This window comes from Quercus suber, unplaced genomic scaffold (assembly GCF_002906115.3).
Source record: "Quercus suber isolate HL8 unplaced genomic scaffold, Cork oak 2.0 scaffold_477, whole genome shotgun sequence".
NCBI lineage: Eukaryota > Viridiplantae > Streptophyta > Magnoliopsida > Fagales > Fagaceae > Quercus > Quercus suber.
Window position 1 is genome coordinate 162,513 of NW_027069928.1, and position 26,638 is coordinate 189,150.

Below are 26,638 nucleotides of genomic sequence, written 5' to 3' on the forward strand. Positions count from 1 at the left end.
AATAAGTAATTAACTTTAAAAAGCTATGTCCTCTGTATCTTTCTTGGTGGGAAAATGTTTCGCATGATTTTAGAATCAAATTCATCATGATTCCAAAATTTCAAAGTATGGATTGGATCCAACCCCACATGTCAGAGTTTCAAGACTCCATCCAATTTTGATTTCACAATTTCAGTCATAAAATTAAAAATGTTAAAAAAAAAAACAAAAAAAAAAAAAACAAAAAAAGGTGTAAAAGGAAAAGGCTTTCTCTGACTCTCTGTCCAGTATTCTTATAAAAGCAGTCGCTGCAGACAACTTTTCATTACTCCTAGTCCTTTTCTTGATTAATTCTGGATCGAAACCCAAGGAAATGGGTTTCCTCCTACTCTTCCAAGCACTGTTTCTCTTTGTATTGCAGATTTTGTTTTCCCACCAAGCAAGAGCTGAAGATTTCATTTCCCTCAGTAATGCTACAAATTTCAGTGCCAGAAAACTTGCTGGTAAATGCAATTTGTTTCGTGGAAAATGGGTCTACGATGCTTCCTACCCTCTCTACTCTTCCTCTAGCTGCCCCTTCATAGATCCACAATTCGACTGCCAAAAGTATGGCCGCCCTGATAACTCGTACCTCAAATACAGATGGCAACCTTTCTCTTGTGCCATACCCAGGTACCCTTTTCAGCCATTTTCACATTTCACACTTCAAAAACACATTTTTATATAGTATGCATATCTATAAGTTGGGCTTAAGGTTTTGTTGCATATGGTATAATTAAGTAACACATGCGTATGAGTTTCTATATTGGGTAATTGAGTGTTGAATTGGCACAACAGGTTTAATGGGTTATATTTCTTGGAGAAGTGGAGAGGCAAGAAGATTATGTTTGTGGGAGACTCACTGAGTTTGAATCAGTTTCAATCTTTAACCTGCATGATTCACGCATCGGTGCCAAAGTCTAAGACCACATTCATAAGAAAAGATGGGCTGTCTTCAGTGACATTTGATGTAAGTTTTTTGGTTTTTTGCTTGCGCATTTTTTTTTTTTTGAATTAGCACAGCAATCATAGTTGTGATAGTGCATGCATTTCCTTTCCCTTTTCTCTCAACCTTTTGTCAAAGGTAAAGTTGTTCTTTTGACGCTAATTAAAATTTTCTTTTCCCAGTCCAATTTTGCCACTAAAAAGAAAATTTGAATTAAAACAGTTCAATTTTATGCCAATATATATGAGTGGTTGTACACGGTTCAGTTCATTCAGTTTTGCTTTAAATTGAAGCGTGCGTTTGGAGAAATTATTCATTCATACACAGCCACACTCACTCATCACATGAAGCATGAGTCAAAATTTATTATTATTATTTTGACCATATATATATATACACACACATATATAGGATCATCTGGCAGGCCAAGATTTTCAAATTGTTTATTTGACAATTAAGGTCCTCTTTTTCACTATACTTGGAGTATACTATATAACAGTATTTTCTGTCACTGTGTGTGTCTATGAGCGAGTGTTGGAGAATAAGCATTAAGCATTAAAAGCGGGAACGTGATTGGTGGTACCCCGTTTAACTTTTGCCGGAGACATGTCAGGTCGTTATTTGCATTTGGTACTAAATGATATCACGTTAGACCAGACAAAGTTCACTTTCACCGCTTCTACTTTAATTTAAAAAAATAAAATAAAATAAAAGGCGGCAAAATACCGTTAATTATAACTGCCTGTGCAAGTTTAGAAAAAAAAAAAAAAAAAAGAATTTGTGTGAACAAATTAAATGGTATTTAGATCGCCAACTATGCACATGAAATTTTTCATTAATTTTAAGATTAATATTAGAGGTATAAATTTTTTTACAAAAAAATTTACAAATTACTAATGTGATGAGTAGTTATTAATGAATGATAAAGTAATATTAATAATAGACCTAGATGAAAACCAATAAGAAGTTAGTTGTATTAATAGTTTGTAAAAATATTACTCCATAAAATAGTTTGTAACTGTAGTATTACTTTAATTTTAGTCCAACTTCTCATTGCCCAAATAGTTTTGGCTTAGTTTTTGTTTGTACTAGTTTTTCTCAAATTGTCTTGTTAAGAGTAACTATAGCATAAAATTTCCTCTTTCTTTAAACAAAAAATCGTTACTAAGAGTTTTGTAATTTAACTACTTAGTATTTTTTATATTTTTAAGATTCAAATATAAAATTCTCATTATAACTATTGAAATTTTAAATTATATTATTATTATTATTATTATTTATGAAATTTTGAAATAAGCATGCCTCTATCAACATTATCATCATTTATGTCACAATTATTGGTCATCTTTGGTGATCTAGTACTTAGCCATCCAGCTATACATGTAAAGTATCTATCATAGGCGGGTCAAATGGTGGCTAAATTAAGACACTGGTCTAGTCTAGACTTCTATATATATTAGTATTATTATTAGAGAGAGACCAAAGTCTATGTCATCAGCTCGTCATTGACAGCTGTTGTGGCTGTGGTTGTGGTGGTAGAGAAAAGTGGTTTTGAGTAAAGGGCTGATAATGAATTAAAAAACCAAGCTTCGCTCAATAAAATTTTGGTGTACATCATTGGGCAGTCATTGACAGCTGTTATATTGATTTTAGCATTATAAATCTACTCTAGGTAAATTAACAACTATAGGAACAAATGAGAGAAGACAGCTTTAGCCGACCCTACATAAACAAGCTATTATTAATTTCCTTATTATAATTGAGTAATGTTATCTTGTAATTTTAGAGTAATTATTAATAAACTATATTAAAATTTTTTTGACATTATTTACATAAGAAATATAAAAAAGGGTCTAAAAATTAATTGTTTTATTATTTTCTTGTAAAATATTGCTAAAACTAGTTTATAAATCAATGCCCTTAAGACATCGGTTAACATTTTTCTAAATAATTTTATTGGTTTTTATTTTTATTTTTATTACTTATTTATTTATTTATGGGTTTTGGGGGCTGAGGAAGTGTTTGTTGGTTTAGGAATATAAAATTGTTCAAACTTTTTTCACACCCAAGAAACCTCATCCAAATCAACAAGAAAGCATTTCAACAAAACTCAACCAAATACAACCTTAATCGTGGTTGGTGGCTTTTTTCACAGCTCACTTGTTTGTACATGCGTGACTTAATTTTGAAGAAGAAAAAAAAAAGAAAAAAAAAAGTAGCCTCATAAAAGGACCACATCGTGGTAAGGACCACTAGTACTTGTGGCACTAAATTATTGAGTTTGCTTATACGGCTTTTCTTCAAGCTGAATCTTCCGCGTAGCTAATTTGGCAACTTTTCTGATAAGATCAGTTGAACTATCTAAACCTGGAGCTAACTAAAGCACACGTTAAAACTCTATGGAGCTGAGAAAGTCACTCTCACAGTCGCAACAAGTAGAAAATAACTCTTCTTCGTAATGTCCCAATGTTATCGAGTATCAATCAGAATTTTAAAAGTTTTATCTCTATTTCTTTTAGAACAAACTTTTAACATTAGAAAATTGTAATTGCCTCTTTTTCACGTTACATATTACATTATTTTTTTTATGTTCCATTTTTTTTTCTTAGATTGGTTTTTTGCTTTGTAAAAAACGTTATTCAGTTTTAATACTTTTATGTTTTGAAATAAAAATATATTGAAATTTACCAATTTATATATATATATATATATATTAAATGTATAGAGAAATCACATGACCTTATTAAACGCTTAATGAGGTCCTATGCTTTAATATGCAAAAGTTGACATGTGATTATGTGAACTCTAGAGCTTGAAATTGTTGAGCTTTACAATTTCGTAGATTTTTTTTTTGGGTGGATTCATAATTTGTTGAACAGCGCATTAGAAATTTAATTATTTTCTCAAGAGAGATTATGCAAATTTTTTTAAGTTGATGAAGTAATTAAATATTTACATTTTCTGAGTGCAGGATTATGGAGTTAAAATACTGTTATTTCGCACACCATACCTAGTAGATCTTGTTAATGAGAAGGCGGGACGAGTTTTAAAGCTTGATTCAATCAAGAATGGTAATGCGTGGAAAGGCATGAACATGTTGATCTTTAACACATGGCATTGGTGGACCCACACAGGGAGAACCCAACCGTAAGATTAAACTTACCAATTTCTCATCAAAATTAATTTTTGTCATATATATGGATATATATGGTTTGGAATTTTAGCTTAGAGATTCGATGATCAATGCTAATACATGTAACTTATTATTGCAGCTGGGATTATATGCAAGACGGAAACAAATTGTACACAGATATGAACCGTCTGATTGCGTATTATAAAGGGCTAACCACTTGGTCTAGATGGGTCAACCTAAATGTTGATGCTTCCAAAACCAAAGTCTTCTTCCTAGGGATTTCTCCCACACATTACGAGTATGCAAACCCTTCCTCAAGTTCACGCTTTAATTGGTTTTAGTTTAATTTGTGTTACATTTTCTAACATTAATTATAATTATCTCGTGGGTTCTAGTTAGTTCAAATAATAAAATATATGGGTTTCAAATTTTGCTTACACCAAAAATCAATTAGCATTTTAACTTGATGATAAAAACATTATAATTACCTTTAGTGATGTATATTATTTCGTCACACTAATTGTAACTTTTTATCATTCATTTCAGCATTGTGTAATTTGGTTTTTATTTTTATTTTTATTACTTATTTATTTATTTATGGGTTTTGGGGGCTGAGGAAGTGTTTGTTGGTTTAGGAATATAAAATTGTTCAAACTTTTTTCACACCCAAGAAACCTCATCCAAATCAACAAGAAAGCATTTCAACAAAACTCAACCAAATACAACCTTAATCGTGGTTGGTGGCTTTTTTCACAGCTCACTTGTTTGTACATGCGTGACTTAATTTTGAAGAAGAAAAAAAAAAGTAGCCTCATAAAAGGACCACATCGTGGTAAGGACCACTAGTACTTGTGGCACTAAATTATTGAGTTTGCTTATACGGCTTTTCTTCAAGCTGAATCTTCCGCGTAGCTAATTTGGCAACTTTTCTGATAAGATCAGTTGAACTATCTAAACCTGGAGCTAACTAAAGCACACGTTAAGACTTTATGGAGCTGAGAAAGTCACTCTCACAGTCACAACAAGTAGAAAATAACTCTTCTTCGTAATGTCCCAATTTTATCGAGTATTAATCAGAATTTTAAAAGTTTTATCTCTATTTCTTTTAGAACAAACTTTTAACATTAGAAAATTGTAATTGCCTCTTTTTCACGTTACATATTACATTATTTTTTTTATGTTCCATTTTTTTTTTCTTAGATTGGTAAATGAGGTTATGGAGTTTTTTTGCTTTGTAAAAAACGTTATTCAGTTTTAATACTTTTATGTTTTGAAATAAAAATATATTGAAATTTACCAATTTATATAAATATATATATATATATTAAATGTATAGAGAAATCACATGACCTTATTAAACGCTTAATGAGGTCCTATGCTTTAATATGCAAAAGTTGACATGTGATTATGTGAACTCTAGATCTTGAAATTGTTGAGCTTTACAATTTCGTAGATTTTTTTTTTTTTGGTGGATTCATAATTTGTTGAACAACGCATTAGAAATTTCATTATTTTCTCAAGAGAGATTATGCAAATTTTTTTAAGTTGATGAAGTAATTAAATATTTACATTTTCTGAGTGCAGGATTATGGAGTTAAAATACTGTTATTTCGCACACCATACCTAGTAGATCTTGTTAATGAGAAGGCGGGACGAGTTTTGAAGCTTGATTCAATCAAGAATGGCAACGCATGGAAAGACATGAACATGTTGATCTTTAACACATGGCATTGGTGGACCCACTCAGGGAGAACCCAACCGTAAGATTAAACTTACCAATTTCTCATCAAATTAATTTTTGTCATATATATGGATATATATGATTTGAAATTTTAGCTTAGAGATTCGATGATCAATGCTAATACATGTAACTTATTATTGCAGCTGGGATTATATGCAAGACGGAAACAAATTGTACAAAGATATGAACCGTCTGATTGCGTATTATAAAGGGCTAACCACTTGGTCTAGATGGGTCAACCTAAATGTTGATGCTTCCAAAACCAAAGTCTTCTTCCTAGGGATTTCTCCCACACATTACGAGTATGCAAACCCTTCCTCAAGTTCACGCTTTAATTGGTTTTAGTTTAATTTGTGTTACATTTTCTAACATTAATTATAATTATCTCGTGGGTTCTAGTTAGTTCAAATAATAAAATATATGGGTTTCAAATTTCGCTTACACCAAAAATCAATTAGCATTTTAACTTGATGATAAAAACATTATAATTACCTTTAGTGATGTATATTATTTCGTCACACTAATTGTAACTTTTTATCATTCATTTCAGCATTGTGTAAGGGAAACTAACATCATAATGTATTAGTGCAATTAAATTTACTTGATTGATTGTTGTTGACATAATTAGGGGCAGGGATTGGAATGAACCATCAAAAACATGCTCAGGTGAGAAGCAACCATTCTTTGGGCTAAAGTACCCTGCAGGCACACCTTTAGCTTGGGCAGTTGTGAACAAAGTATTAAGCAGAACTAAGAAGCCAGTCACTTTCCTAGATGTTACAAGACTCTCACAAGATCGGAAAGATGCACACCCATCTGCCTATAGTGGTGAACATAGTGGCAATGACTGCAGCCATTGGTGTCTTCCGGGGCTACCCGATACTTGGAATCAGGTCTTATATGCAGAGCTCTTTAGTTGAAGACAAAGTGAGCAATGGACATTTGAAATATAGAAGAAAACCATTGTTTTCAATTCTAGGAGTTCAATTTCCATTTTTATTGTTTAAGTGGGCAATAAGAGGGCTGATGTTTCAGTTAAATGTAAATGTGTAGATTTTTTGGCACAAAGTTGCGTTGAATTGTGAGCAATATATATATGCCCTTACAAATTGAAAAGCTCATAGTTATCATTCACATGCCACATGCTACTGCTAATTAGCAATTAGTAATTACCGTGCACTGTTATAAATTGCCCACGAACTTTACTTTCAAATCTTTCACTTAAGGGCTAAGCCAAGATCATGATCCCTTCATTTAATTGTTGTTTTTTTTTTTTTTTTTTTTTTTTTTTAGAGAAGTGACATAGAGACTCACATTGCAAACTTGAGCAACACAAGGCTTGACAGATTACCTTTGCTATAATGAAGCTGAATCATCTTTAATGATTGTTTGTTGGATCTATGGGTGTTTTCAGAATTGAACAAGGAAACTTGTAGGTTTTAAGTGATTACTCCAACCAAAAGTAGTTACTCAATAAAAAGCCTTGGAAAGGCTGTCATAATCATTTATGGCTTGTTTGGAAGTTTAGAGAGGGAGGAGAGTAGAGGGGAGTAGAGGGGAGGGGAGTAGTGGGAAGGAGAGTAGAGGAAAATGATTCTCCTCCACTTTGTTTGGATGTTTTTAAAATTAGTAAGGGGGAAGGGAGTAATTAGCCCTTCCCCTTGTGTAATTTTTTTAATATAATAAGGGTAAATTAGGTAATTTACTTGGTTAATAGTTTATGTACTCTACTCTTTCTCCAAATCTCTCCAATTTGGGAGAATTAAAAAGGGGGGGCTAGAGGGAGTTGAAACCCTTCCAAACCCCTCCAAACCCCTCCCCCTCCTTCCTTAAAAAACTTCCAAACAAGGTAATTAGATTACTCTCCCTCCCTTTACTCTACTCCCCCTCCTTTTTTAAACATCCAAACAGGCCATTAAACCAGTTGGTTCAACCGAAAAAATCACCTTGAGAGGAGGCCCTTTATGTCGATACACCACGGACTGGCCTGCAGATTTTTTGGGCTGCCTAAAATGTCCAAAGAGGGCACCTTAGCTCGATGTGGGGAATGCTATACAATTTTGACCCAATAAATTCAATACAGCCTTACTTTTCTTCTGGCCCAAAGAAGAGTGGGGAGGGGGAACCCTCAATAAAACATTAAAACCTCCTTTCCTATGAACATTAACCCTCAATAAAACATTAAAACCTCCTTTCCAAAGAGAGCATCACGACTTATCCTATAAAGTTCAAATCAAATATATTTTTAAGGATAACTTGCTTTTGTAGTCTTGGGTAAAGACTTTGGCATTGCTTGCTAACGTTGATTTGAATAGTGTCGAGGGGAAGTTTAAGATGGATGGTGTACAAAAAGTTGAGCACTCATGTAGTCATGTGTCCAACCAAACGGAATGACAATTTTTTTTTTTTTTTTGGGGTCAGGAAATTAATGCAAATGAGCATTTGCATATGAGTTCAAAAAAAAAAAAATTAAAAAAAAAAACTATTTCATACACACTATTATGTACATAATACATACACTAACAAAAAAAAAATTACAAGATAAAATATGATTTGAAGTCACTTATTTGAAGTTGGAAATTGTGACTTCAAGTCATGTTTTCTCTTGTTCTGTGTGAATGTATACTATGTGCGTAATAGAATGTATGAAATAAATAGTATTAAAACAAATGTTTGATGAGGCCACTCCTTTTGTTGCCTATAATTTTTTTTTTCTTTTCATTAATAAGTCATCTTAACTACTATTTTCCTTCGGCTAATTTTGTTTGATTATGTCTCCGAATTATTAAAATTCAAAGAAAACAAAAACAAAACAGAAGAAAGTCGCATACTTTCAATGGCCATTGATTATCTATGGCCCAATTAAAAAGACTCATGCACTATGCAATCCGACATTCCCCAAACAAAGATTGGATCTATGGATTGGTTGTCTTTGTCTCCTAGCCGAGGCTTGTCATGAGTGGACCAGTTGACCCCAGCCCAATGAACTACATGTGGCACCTCTTATGATCTCCACGTGGCATACATCTAGATCAGTCCTTCTCCTCCGATCCTAATCTGAACTCTCTACCAAGCTACACGTGTGTACTTGCCACAGTGCACACCTGCTGACTCAATTCCTCAGACTCAAACACGTTGCACCGGCCCACACACCACGTGTCCACTCCATGCAAACACGTCCATGTCCACCTCTTCACAAACCGCCATAGCCTCTTGTTTTTAAAAACATTCTCTACCTCCATCATTTCCAAACTCAAATCTACAATCAACGTAAACATCGACTATTACCCGAGAAAAATAAAAATTAGAACACAATGGCTTCGGAGCAAACTCGCAGAGACAACACCACCAGCGAGGAGATAGAAATTCGCATAAAGAAAGATACGGTGCCAAAGATTACGAGCAACTTTGAGTCTTTGGCGGAGCAAGCAAAAGAATCAGACAACATAGAAACTCATGTGGAGGGTGCTAAAGATGAGAGGGGTAGTGCTGCAAAAGCTATAGGAGATGTAGGTGGAGCTACCCATGAACTGGCTTTGCAGTATGAATCTCTTGCGGAAAAAGTGAAGAATGAGAAAGAGGAGAATGCTGATGAAGCAAGAGGTAGGAATATGGTTGCAGTCAAAGAAGTTGAAGCTAGGGAAGGTCAAGGAGGAGGGCAAAGAGGGCTTTATACTGTGGGAAAGTTTGAAGTAATTGTCAAGGACGAGAAGGGTGCAGAGGAAGCTAAGGGCAGAGAAGGTGAAGCTGAAAAAAAAGATAGAAGCAAGGAAAAGGCTAAAGAGAGAAGAGGAGGCGCAGAGATGAGAAGTAGGGAAGAGGGATATGAGCTAGGAGGAGACACGGAGATGAGAACCAAAGAAGAGTTTCGTGAGAATAGAGGTGACATAGAAGAGGGTCAAGAGAAAAAGGAACAACCTTCTCTAGAAGAGATTGCCAGAGTCAGAGCAACGGCGCAGCAAAATTCTATGGAGGCGTTAAGGGGCGCGGAGGAGAAGTATGAGCGGGCAAAAGAATCTTTAAGCCAGGTAGTGAGTGCTACATCTGAGTATGCAAAAGAGAAGTCTGCACAAGCAAAGGACACAGTCGTCAATACAGGTCGCACTGCAACTGAGTTAGCGGCAGAGAAGGCTGCACAAGCAAAGGACACCATTGCAGAGAAAGGTGCATAAGCAAAGGACATTGTTGTCAATACAGGTCGCACTGCAACCGAGTTAGCAGTTGGTGCACAAGCAAAGGATACTGTAGCAGATAAAGGAGCACAAGCAAAGGACACCGTGCTAAATTCAAGTCTGGCTGTGAAAGACACTGCAGCAGAAAAGGGTGCACAAGTGAAGGACACCATCGTAGAGAAGAGTGTACAAGCGAAGGACACCATTGCAGAGAAGGGTGCACAAGCATAGGACACCGTGCTAAACACAAGTTTGGCTGTGAAAGATGTTAAGTTTTGTTACGCTAGACATTAGGTTGCTTTAGTGAGTTGTTGCCACTTGTCAATAAATCCGTATTGTTAAGGGTTAATTGTTTAATTGAATTAGTCTTACCATGTCATTAGGTTGCTTTAGTGGGCTGTTATTTTTCTTGTTTTTCAAGTGTTGCTTTGTAAGGCTATAAGAAAGCCAAGTTTGTTTTCAATCAAATAACAGAGATTTCTCCAAAATTTCCTTATCTTTCATAAAATTTTCTAGTTCTTAACATTTGGTATCAGAGCCCTATGATGGGGCCTGGTTAAAATTGGAAGTAGCAATCTTCTACGTGTAGTGATTGAAGTACGATGATAGAAAATTCTTTTGTGCAGCTAGCAGTTCCGAAATTTGATGGGCATTATGATCATTGGGTGATGCTCATGGAAAACTTTTTGCATTCGAAGGAGTACTGGGGTTTGGGTAGAGAATGGAATTCCTACAGCAGCATAAGGTCTCATAGATGCTCAGAGGAAGAACATTGAAGATTAGAAGTTGAAAGATTTAAAAGCAAAGAACTATCTATTTCAAGCAATAAATTGTTCGGTCCTGGAGACAATCCTCAACAAGGATACAGCAAAGAACATATGTGATTCTTTGAAGTAGAAGTATCAAGGTACAACACGAGTAAAGCGTGCTCACTTGCAAGCTCTCTAGAAGGAGTTTGAAATTCTTCACATGAAGGGACATTATGACTCCATGACTCCAAAGTTTGATTATATTGTGTGTTCCATTGAGGAGTCTAAGGATATAGACACCTTAACCATTGATGAGTTGCAAAGCAGCTTGCTTGTGCGTGAACAACACATGAGTTCTTATGAGGAAGAAGAACACGCTTTGAAGATTGCTCATGGAGATCAATCTGAAGGAAGGGGTCGAGGCCATGGAAGTTTTAGAGGAAGAGGAAGGGGGCGAGGCAAACAAAGCTTTGACAAGGCCACAGTGGAGTGCTATTACTGTCATAAGCTTGGGCATTTTCAATGGGAATGTCCAAGCAAGGAGATGGAAGCCAACTATGCTCAGGCTCAAGAAGAGATGTTACTGCTATCTTATGTTGATATGAATAAGGCCAATGGAGAAGATATGTGGTTCCTTGACTTGGGACCTAGCAATCATATGTGTGGAAAGAAGGATTACTTCTCGGATTTTGATGGAAGATTTAGAGATTCTGTGAAGCTGGGCAACAACTTAAGTATGGTTGTAATGGGAAAGTACAACAACTCAAGTATGGTTGTAATGGAAAAGGGCAATGTACGACTACAAGTTAATGGAAGAGTACAGATTATCACAGGAGTATTTTATGTGCTGAAGCTGAAGAAAAATTTACTAAGTATTGGGCAATTGCAAGAAAGGGGGTTTAACATTCTGTTTCAAGGTAAAAAGTGTAAAGTTTTTCATAATGAGAAAGGCTTAATAATGGAGACGAAGATGGCTTCGAAACAAATGTTCATACTGCATGCTATATCTTAGCCTATAGCATCTACTTGTTTCAACAAAATCACAGAAGATATGGTGCAACTTTGGCATTGTAGATATGGACACTTGAGCTTTAAAGGCTTAAAGACTCTTCAGCAGAAGAAGATGGTGAATGGTTTATCACAGTTTAAGTCTCCCTTAAGCCTATGTAAGGCTTATTTAGTAGGGAAGCAAAAAAGGTTCTCATTTCCAAGGAAAAGCACTTGGAGAGCTTCACAAATTCTTCAATTAGTGCATGCTGATATTCGTGGACCAATCAAGCCCATCCTAAATGGCAAGAAGAGGTATTTGATTACTTTCATTGATGATTTTAGTAGAAAAACATGGATTTATTTTTTGATGGAGAAATCAAAAGCCTTAGTTGTTTTTAAGAGTTTTAAGATACATGTTGAGAATGAGACAAACTCATTCATTAGAGCCTTACATATTGATTGAGAAGGAGAGTTTACATCACAAGAATTCATCAATTTTTGTGATGTAAATGGCATACAAAGACAATTGACAGCTGCCTACACACCACAACAGAATGGTGTTGCAGAATGGAAGAATAGAACTATTATGAATATGGTTCGTAGTATGATTTTCGAAAAGAAACTTCCAAAAACTTTCTGGCCTGAATCAGTCAATTGGATAGTGCATGTCTTGAATCGAAGTCCAATAGTGGCTGTGAAAAACAAGACTCTAGAAGAAGCTTGGAGCGGAGTTAAGCCTTCAGTTGAGAATTTTAGAGTTTTTGGATGTATCTCCCATGTTCATGTGCTTGACAGTAAAAGAACTAAGCTGGATGATAAGAGCTTGAGTTGTGTTTTGTTGGGAGTAAGTGAGAGTCCAAGGCTTGTAGGCTCTATGATCCAGTTTCATAAAGAATCATAACAAGTAGGGATGTTGTATTCGAAGAAGACAAGAATTGGGATTGGGATAAGAAATATGAAGAATCCATTGTGTGTGACTTGGAATGGGGTGATCTTAAGGAGGAAGCAACTATGTTTGATGACAGTGAAGAGGGAAATGAGGTTGATCCTAATGAAGAGGGGAGTGAATCTGAATCTGATCTTGAATCTAATGTAGACGTAGCAGAAGAGAATTTTTCCTTAGATTCCTTGACCGAAGAAAGCTCTCCTAGCTCGAATGAAGGGAGGAATAGGAGACCACCAATCTAGATGGGAGACTATGAAACATGGGAAGGCATTTCTGAAGAAGATAATGAAGCTCATTTGGCCATGTTTGCAACTACTGATCCTATTCACTTTGAAGATGCTGTGAAGAGTGAGAAATGGAGGAGAGCCATGGATTTAGAAATGGAAGCAATAAAAAACAATGGTATGTGGGAATTGACGGAGTTACCTAAGGGAGAAAAAAAGGTTGGAGTGAAATGGATTTATAAGACCAAATTTAATGAAAATGGAGAAGTGGACAAATACAAGGCTAGGCTTGTAGCGAAGGGGTATACTCAGCAACATGGGGTATACTAGACTGAAGTATTTGCACCTATGGCACGCATGGAGACAATTCGATTGATGGCAGCACTTACAGCTCAAAAAGGATGGACTATTTACCAGTTAGATGTGAAGTCTGCATTTTTATATGGTGAGTTGAATGAAGTGGTTTTTGTGGAGCAGCCTTGTGGTTATGTGCAAAAGGGAAATGAACAGAAGGTTTACAAGTTAAAGAAGGCACTTTATGGGCTTAAACAAGTGCCACGTGTTTGGTACAACCGTATAGAGGCCTATTTCATGAAAGAAGACTTTGAGAAGTGTGACTACAAGCATACTCTGTTCATCAAGAGAAGTAAAGAAGGCAAAGTATTAATTGTAAGTCTCTACGTTGATGATTTCATTTTTACTGAAAATGATGAATTGATGTTTATAGAGTTTAAAAATTCCATGAAGCATGAGTTTGACATGACAAATCTTGGTAAGATGAGGTATTTCCTTGGTCTTGAAGTCTTCCAAAGATCTGATGGTGTTTTTATCAGTCAAAAGAAGTATGCTTTGGAGGTGCTCCAACAGTTTGGAATGGACAAAAGTAATTTTGTTCATAATCATATTTTTCTTGGCTTTAAGCTCATGAAGGATGAAGGTGGAGTTAAGGTGGACAAGACTTACTATAAACAGATTGTGGGTAGTCTCATGTATCTGACAGCTACTCGACCTGACATGATGTTTGTGGTGAGTCTTATTAGTAGATATATGGAGAATCCTATTGAGCTTCATTTACAGGCAATGAAAAGGGTGCTGAGGTATTTGAAAGGACAACTGGGTTTGGAATTTTCTATAAGAAAGGAGGAGATGATGAACTTGTTGCGTACACTGATAGTGATTATGCTGGAGATTTGGAGGACAGAAAGAGTACTTCAGGCTATATGTTTTTATTGAGTTCAGGAGCAGTATCCTAGTCATCAAGAAAACAACAAGTAGTAAGTCTATCTACCACAAAGGCAAAGTTTATTGCTGCAGCTTCATGTGCATGCCAAGCAGTATGGTTAAAAAGGGTGTTGGTAAAGCTAAGTCAGAATCAAGGCAAGTCAACTATTATTCGTTGTGATAGCAATTTTGCAATCAAATTCTCAAAGAACCCAGTAATGCATGGTCGTAGTAAGCACATAGATGTACATTTCCATTTTTTTCAAGAGCTCAGAAAGGTTAGTACAGTGGAGCTGGTGCATTGTGGGACACAAGAACAGCTGGCTGATGTGATTACTAAACCCCTTAGGTTGGATGTTTTCTTGAACCTGCAAGGGCTATTGGGAGTTTGTTCTGAGATGGATATAAACTGAGTGCTTGTAGCATTCAGTTTAAGGGAGGAATTGTTAAGTTTTGTTATGCTAGACGTTAAGTTGCTTTAGTGGGTTGTTGCCACTCTGTCAATAAATCCCTATTGTTAAGGATTAGTTGTTTAATTGAATTAGTCTTACCACGTTATTAGGATCTGTAAAACGTGGGCTGTTATTTTTCTTGTTTTTCAAGTGTTGCTCTATAAGCCTATAAGATAGCCAAGTTTGATTTTCAATCAAATAACAGAGATTTCTCCCAAATTTCCTTATCTTTTCATAAATTTTTCTGGTTCTTAACAAAAGACACTGTAGCAAAGAAGGGGGCACAAGCTAAGGATACTATCGCAGAAAAAACTAGTATTGTGAAAGACACTGCAATAGAGAAGGGTGCACAAGCAAATGATATAATCTTAGAGAAAAGTGAGGTTGTGAAAGACACTGCAGTTGAGAAAGGTGCACAAGTAAAGGGCACAATTGTAATCACTGTGAAGACAACTGCGGATTATACAGCATCGACCGACGACCACAGAGAAAGCAAAGGACTATGCGTTACATAAGGTAGCAAAAGCGAAAAACACACAGTTGTGCATGCAGGGGAGACCACTGCCCATTATGTTGAAGAGAAAGCTGTTGGTGCAAAAGATGTCACTTTGGAAACTGGCAAGGTTGCAATTGATTATGCTGGGAAAATAGCTGTGGAAGCAAAGGATAGAGTAGCTGTGGCAGGGTGTACGGTCGTGCATTACTCGTGTGAGAAAGCTGTGGAGGGAACCAAAAAGGCAGCCAGAGCTATTAAAGGAGTGGCAGAGTATACAAGTCATGTAGCTAAAGAGCTTGCAGTCAAGCGATTGTCTGCTACTAAGGATTTTGTTATAGCAACAGGAGTGAGTACAAAAGAGTATACAGCTCGGAAGAAAGAAGAAACTCAAAGAGAATTGGAGGCTATTAGATCAGCCGAGAGAGAGGTTTGTGTGTACCAATATTATATCTTTACTGTTGCATAGCCCTTCAATTATGTGATTTTTTGAACTTCAAATTCTACATATTTACCCTCACAGCTTCACAACACTAAATTGATGCTATGTGCAAAACTAGATCACTAATTTAGTGTTGCTACAAGTGGGTATATATTTATTTAGAACTGCCAAAGATCTTAGTATTAATTGTATAAATGCATAAATGGATTATGAAAACATGTAGCAGGGAAAGAGGAGTCTTGGCAATAATTTAGATTGAATTTAGTAGCAGAAGACAACATTTGGCTACTGAGGAAGATTTTTGTGAATAATTACTGAAGCATTGGTTGGTTTGTTGTAGTTCACCTCTCAATAGTGTACAAATAAATATTATTTTCTAGTTTTTGTGGTCCTTTCATATTTAATCAAATACTCAGCAGTCCGCACCCAGAAGTAGATTCAGAAAATGCACATTCAAGGAGGAAAAAAAAAAAAAAAAATACATTTCAGAGTAAATGGAAGTCGGTTTAAATTCTCATCATGTTTTCCTTCTAAGTGCCTTTGTGGTGAGCTAAAAAATTCATTCAACCAATTATTTATCAGCCACCTATGGTTGATACCAACGTTGAGTTTGTTGCTTACCAGGGAGAAGATTACAAATGGGATTCTCAAATTCAAGAAACAAAAATAGAAGAGACGGTGGAAAAAGAGGCCAAACCGTCTGAGGTCATCCAGGAAACCTTTCAGGTAACCCAAGAACATGGAAAAGGAGGAGAGGAGGATGGGGTTCTCGGAGCCATCGGAGAAACAATAATTGAGATTGCTCAGCAAAAAAAACAGCTAGTTATTTGGCAAGACCATGCTGGAACAGAGGAGAGGGGTGCCTACAAGTCTGGCTCAACTACTTATGGCAAGAAAGAACAATAAGCATGAAGAGGGGGATGAAAGTCAAAATAAATAAATTCATGTTTTGATGTTTGAATGTTGATGTATAGAGACGGGAGTATTTGGTTATATATTGTAGGTGTTTTACGTATTTTTGAGTGTGAATAAATTTGAGTCCATAGTGTGATTGAAAACCAGGTTTTTGTTTTTGTTAAAGTTGTCTTCTGCAGTGCGTGTGCCTCTTTATTTTTTTGGGTAAAAGAAGGAAATGCATTAAAAAAACTAAAGCAGAATAGAAGTCACAGGACCGCCTGGTTAAGTACAAGCCATTACGATCTGAAATAAACACAAAGTCTACCTTTTGTATTAATAAATGATTGGTTAATTCTCATTTACTGAGATCCGAATTTGCAATGTTTTTGACATTCTTCAAACCATACCTCAAAAAAAAAAAAAAAAGGTACTCATTATCAACAAAACATAGTCCTTTACAAACTTAAATCTCCTGATACCAGAACATAAAGAACATACCGTACTCTCTGACTTCCCCCATGTAATTTTGTATGTATCTATGGCAGGTGTCCTACTCTATCAATGCGATTTTATTAACAAACTCTTATACAAACTGACCACTTTTATAATTTTCCAGTAATCAACTCACTTTGTTAGAGCTTAGAAATAAATCGGCCGCTCTGTGAATTTCTCTAATAAAATAAACAAAGGAAAGATTAAATCAAAGTCACATAGATTTCTCTAAAGTTTGCACTAGTACTAAACTTAACTTTCCAAAATGGCACAGGTTGAAAGTATTTTTATGTCATTGTTATGACACTAGTTACTCCCATTTTGCCCAGGTTGCCTATTTTTGTTCCAGCTTATGAAAAAAAAATCACAATTGCGGCTTTTTCATGCCCGACCTCATAGTCCTCTGAATTTACTTATACTCTATTCTAAACCTCATGTAAATCTTTTTCCACGAACATCGAATTTTGATTATACATTTATTTTAAAAGTATGTACACACTCGATGTAGGGATGACAAATTTTAACCACCCCACCCGACTCTGCTTTGTCCTGCACGAGTTTTCCTTTTCCCCACCTTGCAAAGATGGTGAGGTAGGAATGGGTCAAGATTTTTTTCCCCACACCTCGAAGGGGGCAAGGATGAGTTTAGGCATTTTTTACCCCACCCCACTCTGCCCTAGTAGCATGAAAGATTTAGTTTGTATTAATAAGTATTTAAATGCATTAATATTAAGACTTTTTGTTTTATTGTGTATTGTCTTATTAAACACTTTAAACACTTTGAATAATAATATTCTGTCCTTACTAAATATTAGTTTAATATGATATAATAAATTTAATTTTAATGTCAAATATATTTATATTAATGAAATAGGCTTTAGGGAAAAAAATGTAATGAGTTTGGGGCAGGGTGTGAGAGATTAACAAGAAGTAAAGTTTTGCAAATCAAACGGAGCCCTACAAAGCCCCAAGGGGTGGGGATGAGGCAAAGAAATTTGCCCAACCATGCAGGGTGAGACTGGATAAGGTAAAACAAAAAATCAACGTGGGGAGGAGATGAAAATCCAATCCTTTAGTCTCACCTCGGCTTATTGCCATCCCTACCTTGATGGAATTGCTACAAAAAACAGGCTTTACTACGATTGATCGAGATTGCTTTCTACTTTTCTCTAGTCTACTGTCTAGATTTTTTTTTTGATAACACTACTGTCTTGATGCATAATCTATGTTAAATCAGCCTTTAAATAAAGTAAGATAAAATACAATCAGAAAAATCAATTGTGCTCGGGTGCAAAATAAGCAAACGTAGCATTCAAAAGGAAAAGTCACTAAAGATTCCCTTAAACAATGATGCACTAAAAGTTATTGTAAACCCAGACCATCATACCATCATACCAATATTGGAAAGATAATTAGAGTATGTTTGAATACAGCTTATTTTGCTAAAATTAAAAAATTATTACTGAAAATACTATGGATAAAGACAAAAATTAATTAAAATAAAACAATAGGACTCATAAATAAAGTTAAAAAATGTAACAAAACCCATAAATAACAACAAAAATTGAATAATGAAATAATTTGATTTTACATCATACCGAAAAGCTCACTTCTTAGTCCATCACACAAGTATTGAAAAGATTGGAAAGAAAGACAATACAGTGTGAATTACCAATTACGGATAAGTCAACAGTCTTTTGTTACCTACCAATCACACCACCTCACCATGTGTATCACGTAGTAGTGGACCCACGATTTAATAAATATAATGAAGATAATTAGAGATGTAAATCTATCACACATGGATGTTGCCTTAGCCTTAACCTTTCTAGTTTCTAGTGGACAGAAAGGTCCAAAGGACTTCATCTATCTTTTGCCGAGGGCCCTAAAAGCTAAAAATGCTGTTTATTGCAGTGTGTGCGCAAATACATACTGCAAAAATACACAGAAAACGTGACCTTAAAATTACTTTGAAAACACGAATTAAAAACCATGTTTAGAGAGTATTTTTGCGCAAAAATACTCTGAAAACTGAAAACGTAACTTCTTTTTTTTTTTTTTCTAGGTTGAAAACGTAACTTTTACTTTGAGAACATGACTTAAAAACCATGTTTCCAATGTATGATTGTGTGTCCTAAAACACAGCCCTTTTTATTCAAGGACCCAAGACTTTAGAAGCCCATCTTGTAACAGAGTCTATTTCTAACCTCATACTGATACGGTTACAGTAGATCTTTGGTAAACCAGAGCATTCATTCTTTGACTCATTCAATTCACTATTCATTTTTTAAAAGGATTGAAAAGCTAATTTGACTAATAAAACAATCATAATAAATTTGTACTAAACTCTACAATAATTCATCCATTTGCATTTAAAACATATCAATCAGTTTCAAGATTTTCCCCTGGGAAGCCCTTCTTTCATTACTGAAAGGTATCAGTTACAAATATTCAGATGAGTCATGAACATGTTAAGATTTCAAATAAAACCAGAAATCAATCAGAAGAGGATAGAGACAACCAAAGGCCATAACATCACTGATCACACTACTACCTTGCTTGCATTAGAAGGATTCAAATTCAACTCAAATCCAGTGAATTTATGCACAAGACGAGAGCTGGAAACACGTGGCACATCCATCTTGCTTCCAGCTTACAAAAAAACACTAGGCCTAAACCAAACACAGCAGAGCACTAAAAAAAAAAAATTTAAAAACTAATATATTATTTTATTTCAAGAATTAAATTAACAAGGAATCTGAGAAGTAAACCACTCCATAACATGAATTGGGGCTTTGACCAACTCCAAAGCCATCTCCACTATCACAGTCACGCACAAACAGCACGGGCATATACAGCTCAGCAACAATCTGCCCAATAATTACGTCCAAGTTCAGAAATTTTTTATACCCATTACACCAGATCGCATCAAAATGATGAAACTTTTAGATACCCAAGGAACCAAATTGAATAACTATCACATCATCAAAAGCATCTAAGATAATCAAGAAAATTTCAAATACCCAGAAGGCCAAATTGGAATGACAAAATTATAAATTATATTTCAGATTTTTCATGGTAAAAGACATATCTGGATTATCATGACCGTAACAAGTTGGACCGAAATTTAAGGTGAGACAGAACAGGGAATTAGTTATTCAGCATTCTGGTTTGGTTGCTACCTTGGTACTACCAAATACGAAATCTATGATCAACAGCTTTGGATCAAATTAAAATTTATAGAAAAATTAATGAAAAAAATGAAATACCCAGAACATATAGATATAGAATTGGGAAAGAGTGAGTCAAAGTGAAGTGTACCCGACGATCCAGATGACGAGGCCGACGATGGAGATGAGGAGTGCGAGAAACGCAAAGGGAAGGCCCAGTAGAAAGCCCAGTGGCCTGCACTCACCGTCTCCAGAGCACATTTTCTTTCGCTTTTTTTTTCTTTTTTTCTTTTTTGAATTTGCTTCTCCTTCTTCTTCTATCTACTAGATCTTTTGTCCGCCGTCCTGGTGTTTGTGAAAATGACTCAGAGAGAGAGGAGGAGGTCTCAGTTGAAGATATTATCTGTGTTTCGGTGTTTCCTTTATCTCTTTGTTCTTACTTTGATTTTAATGAGGGGATCAGTGTATACACGGGTTAAAGGTTATTAATTAGTATATAGAGGACATAGGGACACGTTGTTTTGTTTGGCTTTTGCTCAAAGCGATAAAGATGATGGGAAAGCAAGAAAGTGAAGAAACCTTACCATACGCATTCTAATTTCTGATAGAGAAAGGCAAACATTTTATATTCAAAGTATTCTTAACAAAAAAAAAAAAAGTACATATTCAAAGAATTTATACTTGTTCTTAAAAAAGCATAAACTACCCTTTCAAAAAAAAAAAAAAAGCATAAACTATAATTAATAAATAAATAAAAGCCTGATTTTTTTTTTTAACAAAAACTATAAAATTCAGCAATGAAGTATTTATTTTTTATTTTTATTTTTTAAGAAAAGGGATATTGCTATTGTGGGGATAAGGGGGTCAGGCCTAAGTTAATGGGCCGAATACCCAGGAGAGGACTGTTTCACATCCGAAGATAAAGATGCGGAGAGTGCAGGGCCCAGAGTGAAGCGGAATCCTCCTGTAGAGAATCAACGCTGTCCGAGGATGATATCTCCAGTCCGAGGAGGACATCACCTGTCCGAGGAAGATATTTTACTTTGATATGATATCGGAGACTAACTGAGTAGGGGAAAAGCCTGATTGATTGTCCGAGGACTCCACCTAATCAAGATAAGCTCAAAACATACTCAGGAACGATAAGGATGAGGAAATATCTGAGGGAAAGGCTGCTGCCACCGTATTCAATGCATTGCAACAGCTTTTCTGGCCGCATTTATGTGGAGAAGACCTCTGAACAGTGCTTCATAACCTACCGCCACTCACACAGAGATGAAAAGAAGCTGCCTGACGTGACAGGTACTTGAGCAAGTTCATGGATGGGGAGCACGTGGACGGTAGAGATGAGAGTGAGAGTGGCTATATAATAGAGGGAGAGGGTTTGAAACGAGGCATGGAATGTATGGGAAACTGATCAATAAATAAGAAAAAGAGTGATAATCCTTTGCTGTGAATCCCTTGTCAACTCTAGTTCTTCGACCCATACTCTACAAATTAATTGTCTTTGGGTTTACGTAAAGAAATTGAACCCTACAGCTATATTCGGTATAAACTCAAAATAATTTAAAGTATACGTTTATTTGAAATAATTTTTCATAAAAATAATTTTTTAAGGGAAGGAAAATTATTGGAAACGCTCACATACATGACGTATACATAAGAGCTCTCCAAAGGAATTAAAAGAAGAAGAATTTACACTCTAATTTAAAGATACAATCAATAAAATTTACGATTTTTTTGTATGTTATTAAATCTAAGAGTGAGAGACAACTCGTATAAAAATCTAAAGAGACAAAGAATTAAGAGGTGTTTGGCAAGTACTAGTTCAATTCTCATATCAGCTAAACCAAGTCACTCGAAAAAATTAGAATTCTAACTTTGTGTTATAACTAGGGTTGGTCAATATAATTTGAGGCCTAAGGCAATAAATTTATAGTAAATCTTTTATATTTAAATACTAATTAAATAAATTAATTTTATATTAATTCTACATTACCCATATTGCCAAACACCCCCTTAATATGGAATCATATTCCAAGCAAAGGAGTTAAGATTTAGGAGTACATCCACAACTCTCCTAGGCATCACTTACTGACCACCCCCTCCCCCAAAAAAAAAATTGAGACTAGGAAAGACCACAATTATTGGGCAAAACACAATTTAATAATAAATTATCCTCATTCTCACCATTACATTTGCAAACGTAACATCAATGCCCAAAATCTATTTTTATGATTAGGTTATCACCAATTAAAAACTTCCCCCTGTTGTAGTCGACACAAGATATGCCACATTTTTTTAAACCTTATTAAACTGTATGCTATTCTATGGGTAAAAAAAAATCAAAAAATCAAAAAATCAAAATCAAAACAAAACACACTCACCATTAAACCCACATTAAGAATAGGAGCTCACATCAAATTTATCAGTTTTATTATCCCAATTATTGAAGTGTCATACAAATCTAATCCTCTTTATCAACTACAATGGGTTGGAAACAATTCTTTTAAAGTATGATTTGTACACCATATTCCATATAATATCAAAGCCTCACTCATCAACCATCTTTCATTACATAATCCTTCTCAAAAAAAAAAATCTTTCATTACATAATAAATGTAACGTGCAAATCACTCCAAGCCTACCCTACTATTCTTCCATAGACTATAAACATTGGCTTTTTCAGTTTTTTCTAACAATAATTGTAGTCCATTGACCCTAAGTTTCCCCATATTTTATATCAACTTGTCCCCAAAGGTGGGTTTATTTAATTATTTCTTCCTTCCCAAAGTGTCAATCACATTTTCCCAACAAAAGCTTGATTGAAAGCAACCAATTTTCTCACTCCTAGTCCTAGCCCTCCATTTCTAATTAGAAACAAAATTGTGTTCTGCTTGACAAGATGGAAACTAAACTCATCATTCAGGACTCCTCACTAGAAACTTCGTTGCTACCTTTCCAGGGGGTTAGCCACATAGGTAGAAATGACAAATAGTGATACATAATATGTTGGTAAACTTGATAACTCTGGCTCCATCTAGACACACATTTTCATTCTAAAAACACGCATTTTAGAATGAAAATATACAAAGTCAAATTTTGGAGAAATTATACTGTTTTTGTGATAGACCATATTACTTGTCCACCATTTTACTAAAATACTCCCACATGTTTAAAATTACTAAATCAATAGTTAGTTTTTGCTTTAAAAAAATTTCTGACTCAGTAATTTTAAACAAATAGAAGTCTTTTAGTGAAATGATAAATAAATGACATGGTCTATCATGAGAATATTATTGTGGGGGTAAAAGCCCAGAATTATGTATTGGGCCTAAGGCCCTATTCAAAGACTAGGGCGTGTCCGAAGAGGAGAAAGTGATTGAGAAAGAACCCATGTGGGAAAAATATACCTGGAAATGAACGAAGAATACAATCTGAAGAGAGCGTCAGTGGTCTGAAGAGTATGATCTCCTCGGATATGGAGAGTCTCAACCAAGCAAGTACTTGGGAGGTTCAAGTAGCCTTCCTGAAGGTTCCAATAATAAAGATAAACTTCAAGTATGTATGGAGATGATAAGAACGAATAAATATTTGGAGGAAAAGCTGTCATCACCACATTAAATGCACTGCAACAACTTTTCTGACCGCATTAATTTGGAGAAGACCCATGAACAATGCATTCTCAACCACCACCACTCATAGAGAGCCAAAGAAGAGGCCTGATGGGATATATACTCAAGTAGATGCTCAGATGATTAACAAGTGTATGATCAAGATGATTCAAAAGACACTATATAATGTAAAAGATCCCCCATAAGAAAGGGATCGAGAAAAAGAGAGAAAAGAAAAAGAAGAAGAGGAACTGTAGCATAAAAGATTGTTAGAGTTCAAAAACAAGATTCTAATTTATAAATTATCTCCTCGGATGTCTATTCTTTTTTTTTTTTTTTGAGAAAATTTCAACTTATGGCGTCCGCTCCTGATAATTGCTCTTTATTATCAGACCAAGACACCAATCAGTTTTTGGTGTAGGCGGGGATTGAACCCCAGATCTCTTATACAACCATCAGAGATTTTACCAGTTGAGCTAACTGGAACCCACTCCTCGGATGTCTATTCAGTTAGGCTTTAAGAGTGTTTTTATGTTTATTTATTTTTGAATCCCATGCTAGCCGTTGTTTAATTCATATCCGGCCCAGCTCTTTCACCCACTCTCTACAAATTCATTATCTTGGCTTCATTGGGCTTAGACTCCAAATCTTTTAGGCTTAGGCTACAAATCTTGACTCGACAATTATAATTTCTCCAAATTTTGGTTCCACATGTTCTAAAATTTGCTATTTCAAATTAGAGGTAGGCTTCAGCAAATTTGAAAAACACAAGTTTGTAAAACATTTTTGAAATTTTATAGAATGCATTTTAATACAAAGATTTACCATAAAATACTCCACTAACTTGAAAATGGAAAAGAACCCAAATTTATATATATATATATATATATATATATATATATATATATATTTTCTTCTTCTCTTCTTCTTTTTTCTTTTCTTTTTCTTTCACTTTCTGAGCTTCGTTTTTTTTTTTTTTTTTTTTTCTTTCTTCTTTCTTTTCACTTTCTGGGGTTGGTTCTTTTTTTTTTTTTTTTCTTCTTTTCTTTTCTATTTCCTTTCTTTTCTTTTCTTTTCACGTTAGTTTTTGGTTTGGTTTCTCTGGTTGGGTTCTTCTTTTTTTTTTCTTTTCTTTCCTTTTCACTGGGTTTCCATTCTTTTTTTTTTTTTTCTTCTTCTTTTTCACTGGGTTAGGTCTTCAGTTCATCTCTTTTTTTTTTTTTTTTCTTCTTTTCCTGGGTTCGGTCTCCCGGTGTTCTTCCCTCTTTTTTTTTTTTTTTTTTTTTCCTTTTCCTGGGTTCGGTCTCCCCGGTGTTCTTCCCTCTTTTTTTTTTTTTTTTTTTTTTTCCACTGGGTTCGGTGATCTGAGTATTTTTTTTTCTCTTTCCTTTCTTCTTTCATTGGTTCGGGTTTGTGGGAATTGGGTTTGCCTGGGTTCCTAACATCAACATCAATGGCCTGGGCAGATTTTGAGTTTGCTTTTTTTTTTTTTTTCTTTTTTTTTTTTTCATGATTGAGAAATCTGGGTTTGTTCTAGAATATATTTATGCATGTTTAATTTTGTTCTGGATGAGAAATCTGAGATGATAGAGGTGAAAAGGGAGAAAAATGAAAAATGAAAAAAGAACGAACTGAAGAACTGAGAAAGAAGAAAGAAAAATGGAGAAAAAAAAATTTGACCAAGTGACAAAGGTGGGGTCCATGAATAGTGTGAAAAATATTGAGTTATTGAAATAGAGTGATGGTGCCAAACAAGTGTATATTTTAGAGTGATGAGTGATGAGTGATGGGTGATGAGTGATGAGTAATGGAAATTGAGTGACGGAAATTGAGTGAGCAAAAATAGGTGGCCAAACAAGGGCTAAATATGCTTAACGTCCACATGGAGATTTAACAAGTGGACATTGTTTGCATCATTTTGTCAAAGTCTAAAAGGTATGTTGCACTGAGGATGGTCCTGTATTATTTGCACGATAGAAAGGTACGTAGCACATGATACTATATGCCAAATTTAAAGTAATGGCTCTCAATTCTCTTCAGATTCCACTACCCAAAACACTTCTCCATCTTGTTTATCAAATGGTTCCAATACTAATGGGTATATACGTATTTGGGGTACTTACATTTATATACATTATAATTGCAAGAACATAATATACAGTAATATGATGACGAAGCAAAAGTAACCAAAGCCACCAACAAGTCACCTCTTGCAATATATAGCCTTAAAAAATGCCATAACCAAGAGATGCCCAAAGAAACAGTGCAGCATGACAAAGACCGAGTTGTTACCAGTGTGGCTGCTAGAGTCATAAGGAGAAACCTAGTATGAACTTCCCAGCATCACCAATATTTGTGTTGGAGCTCAATATGTTAAACAACAATCATCTAGGAGGCCTATTCAAACTTGAGTTCTCACTCTCCATAGAAATGATGGAAGCAAGCCTATCATAAACCTGTACCAATTGTTTGATATGTTACATTTCCTTTAGACAAAAATAAGGAGTAAAAAAAATTTCTAAAATTAGTTTTACATGAGGTTTGAAGGCCAAGATCACATACCAAAGAAAGCTTCTCATTTTTGTCCTGTTTATCACTCTTATCCTGCATTTTTGAAGATGATGTATCATACCTAGACAACAGATGAAGCGAACAGCTAGTCAAAAAGATAGAACATATTTACATAAAATAAGATTTAATATCCCCCTTTTGGTTTCCAAGAAAATAAGTAACAAAATTTGGTATCAAATAATCAAAACCCCAAATCCATCAGGGTTCTTGTGAACCAACCAAACCACCAAAATTATACAATTTTCTCACCAGTCACGAGGAAGGCCAGCTTTGTCCCGAGCTGAATAATTGAAGGGCCCTTTCAACTCCACATTGTACTCATTTAATAAATCTGCATGGTCCGAAAAGGTCCACATGAAACTTTCAC

General features: G+C 35.1%; 3 protein-coding genes across 3 annotated transcripts; 2 read left to right on the forward strand and 1 right to left on the reverse strand.

The window, feature by feature from the left end:
• The first annotated feature begins 220 nt into the window (after positions 1-220).
• Positions 221-6,972, forward strand: LOC112002042 (protein trichome birefringence-like 39). The gene is made up of 5 exons (XM_065762855.1): positions 221-651; positions 817-988; positions 3,936-4,111; positions 5,982-6,140; positions 6,467-6,972. Exons 1-5 carry the CDS (start codon positions 353-355, stop codon positions 6,756-6,758), a joined length of 1,098 nt encoding a protein of 365 aa, XP_065618927.1. The 5' UTR covers positions 221-352; the 3' UTR covers positions 6,759-6,972.
• Positions 6,973-9,068: 2,096 nt separating this feature from the next.
• Positions 9,069-16,588, forward strand: LOC112002078 (seed biotin-containing protein SBP65). The gene is given in 5 exon segments (XM_065762859.1): positions 9,069-9,952; positions 14,972-15,065; positions 15,067-15,120; positions 15,123-15,515; positions 16,152-16,588. Coding segments are annotated over 5 exon segments (1,623 nt in total). The 5' UTR covers positions 9,069-9,152; the 3' UTR covers positions 16,434-16,588.
• A 2,863-nt stretch (positions 16,589-19,451) lies between these two features.
• Positions 19,452-20,637, reverse strand: LOC112002085 (signaling peptide TAXIMIN 1). Its single transcript, XM_024034243.2, has 2 exons — positions 20,238-20,637; positions 19,452-19,786 (listed from the first exon to the last, which is right to left on the reverse strand). The coding sequence occupies exons 1-2, from the start codon at positions 20,345-20,347 to the stop codon at positions 19,663-19,665; spliced, it is 234 nt and encodes a 77-aa protein (XP_023890011.1). The 5' UTR covers positions 20,348-20,637; the 3' UTR covers positions 19,452-19,662.
• Positions 20,638-26,638: the final 6,001 nt, after the last annotated feature.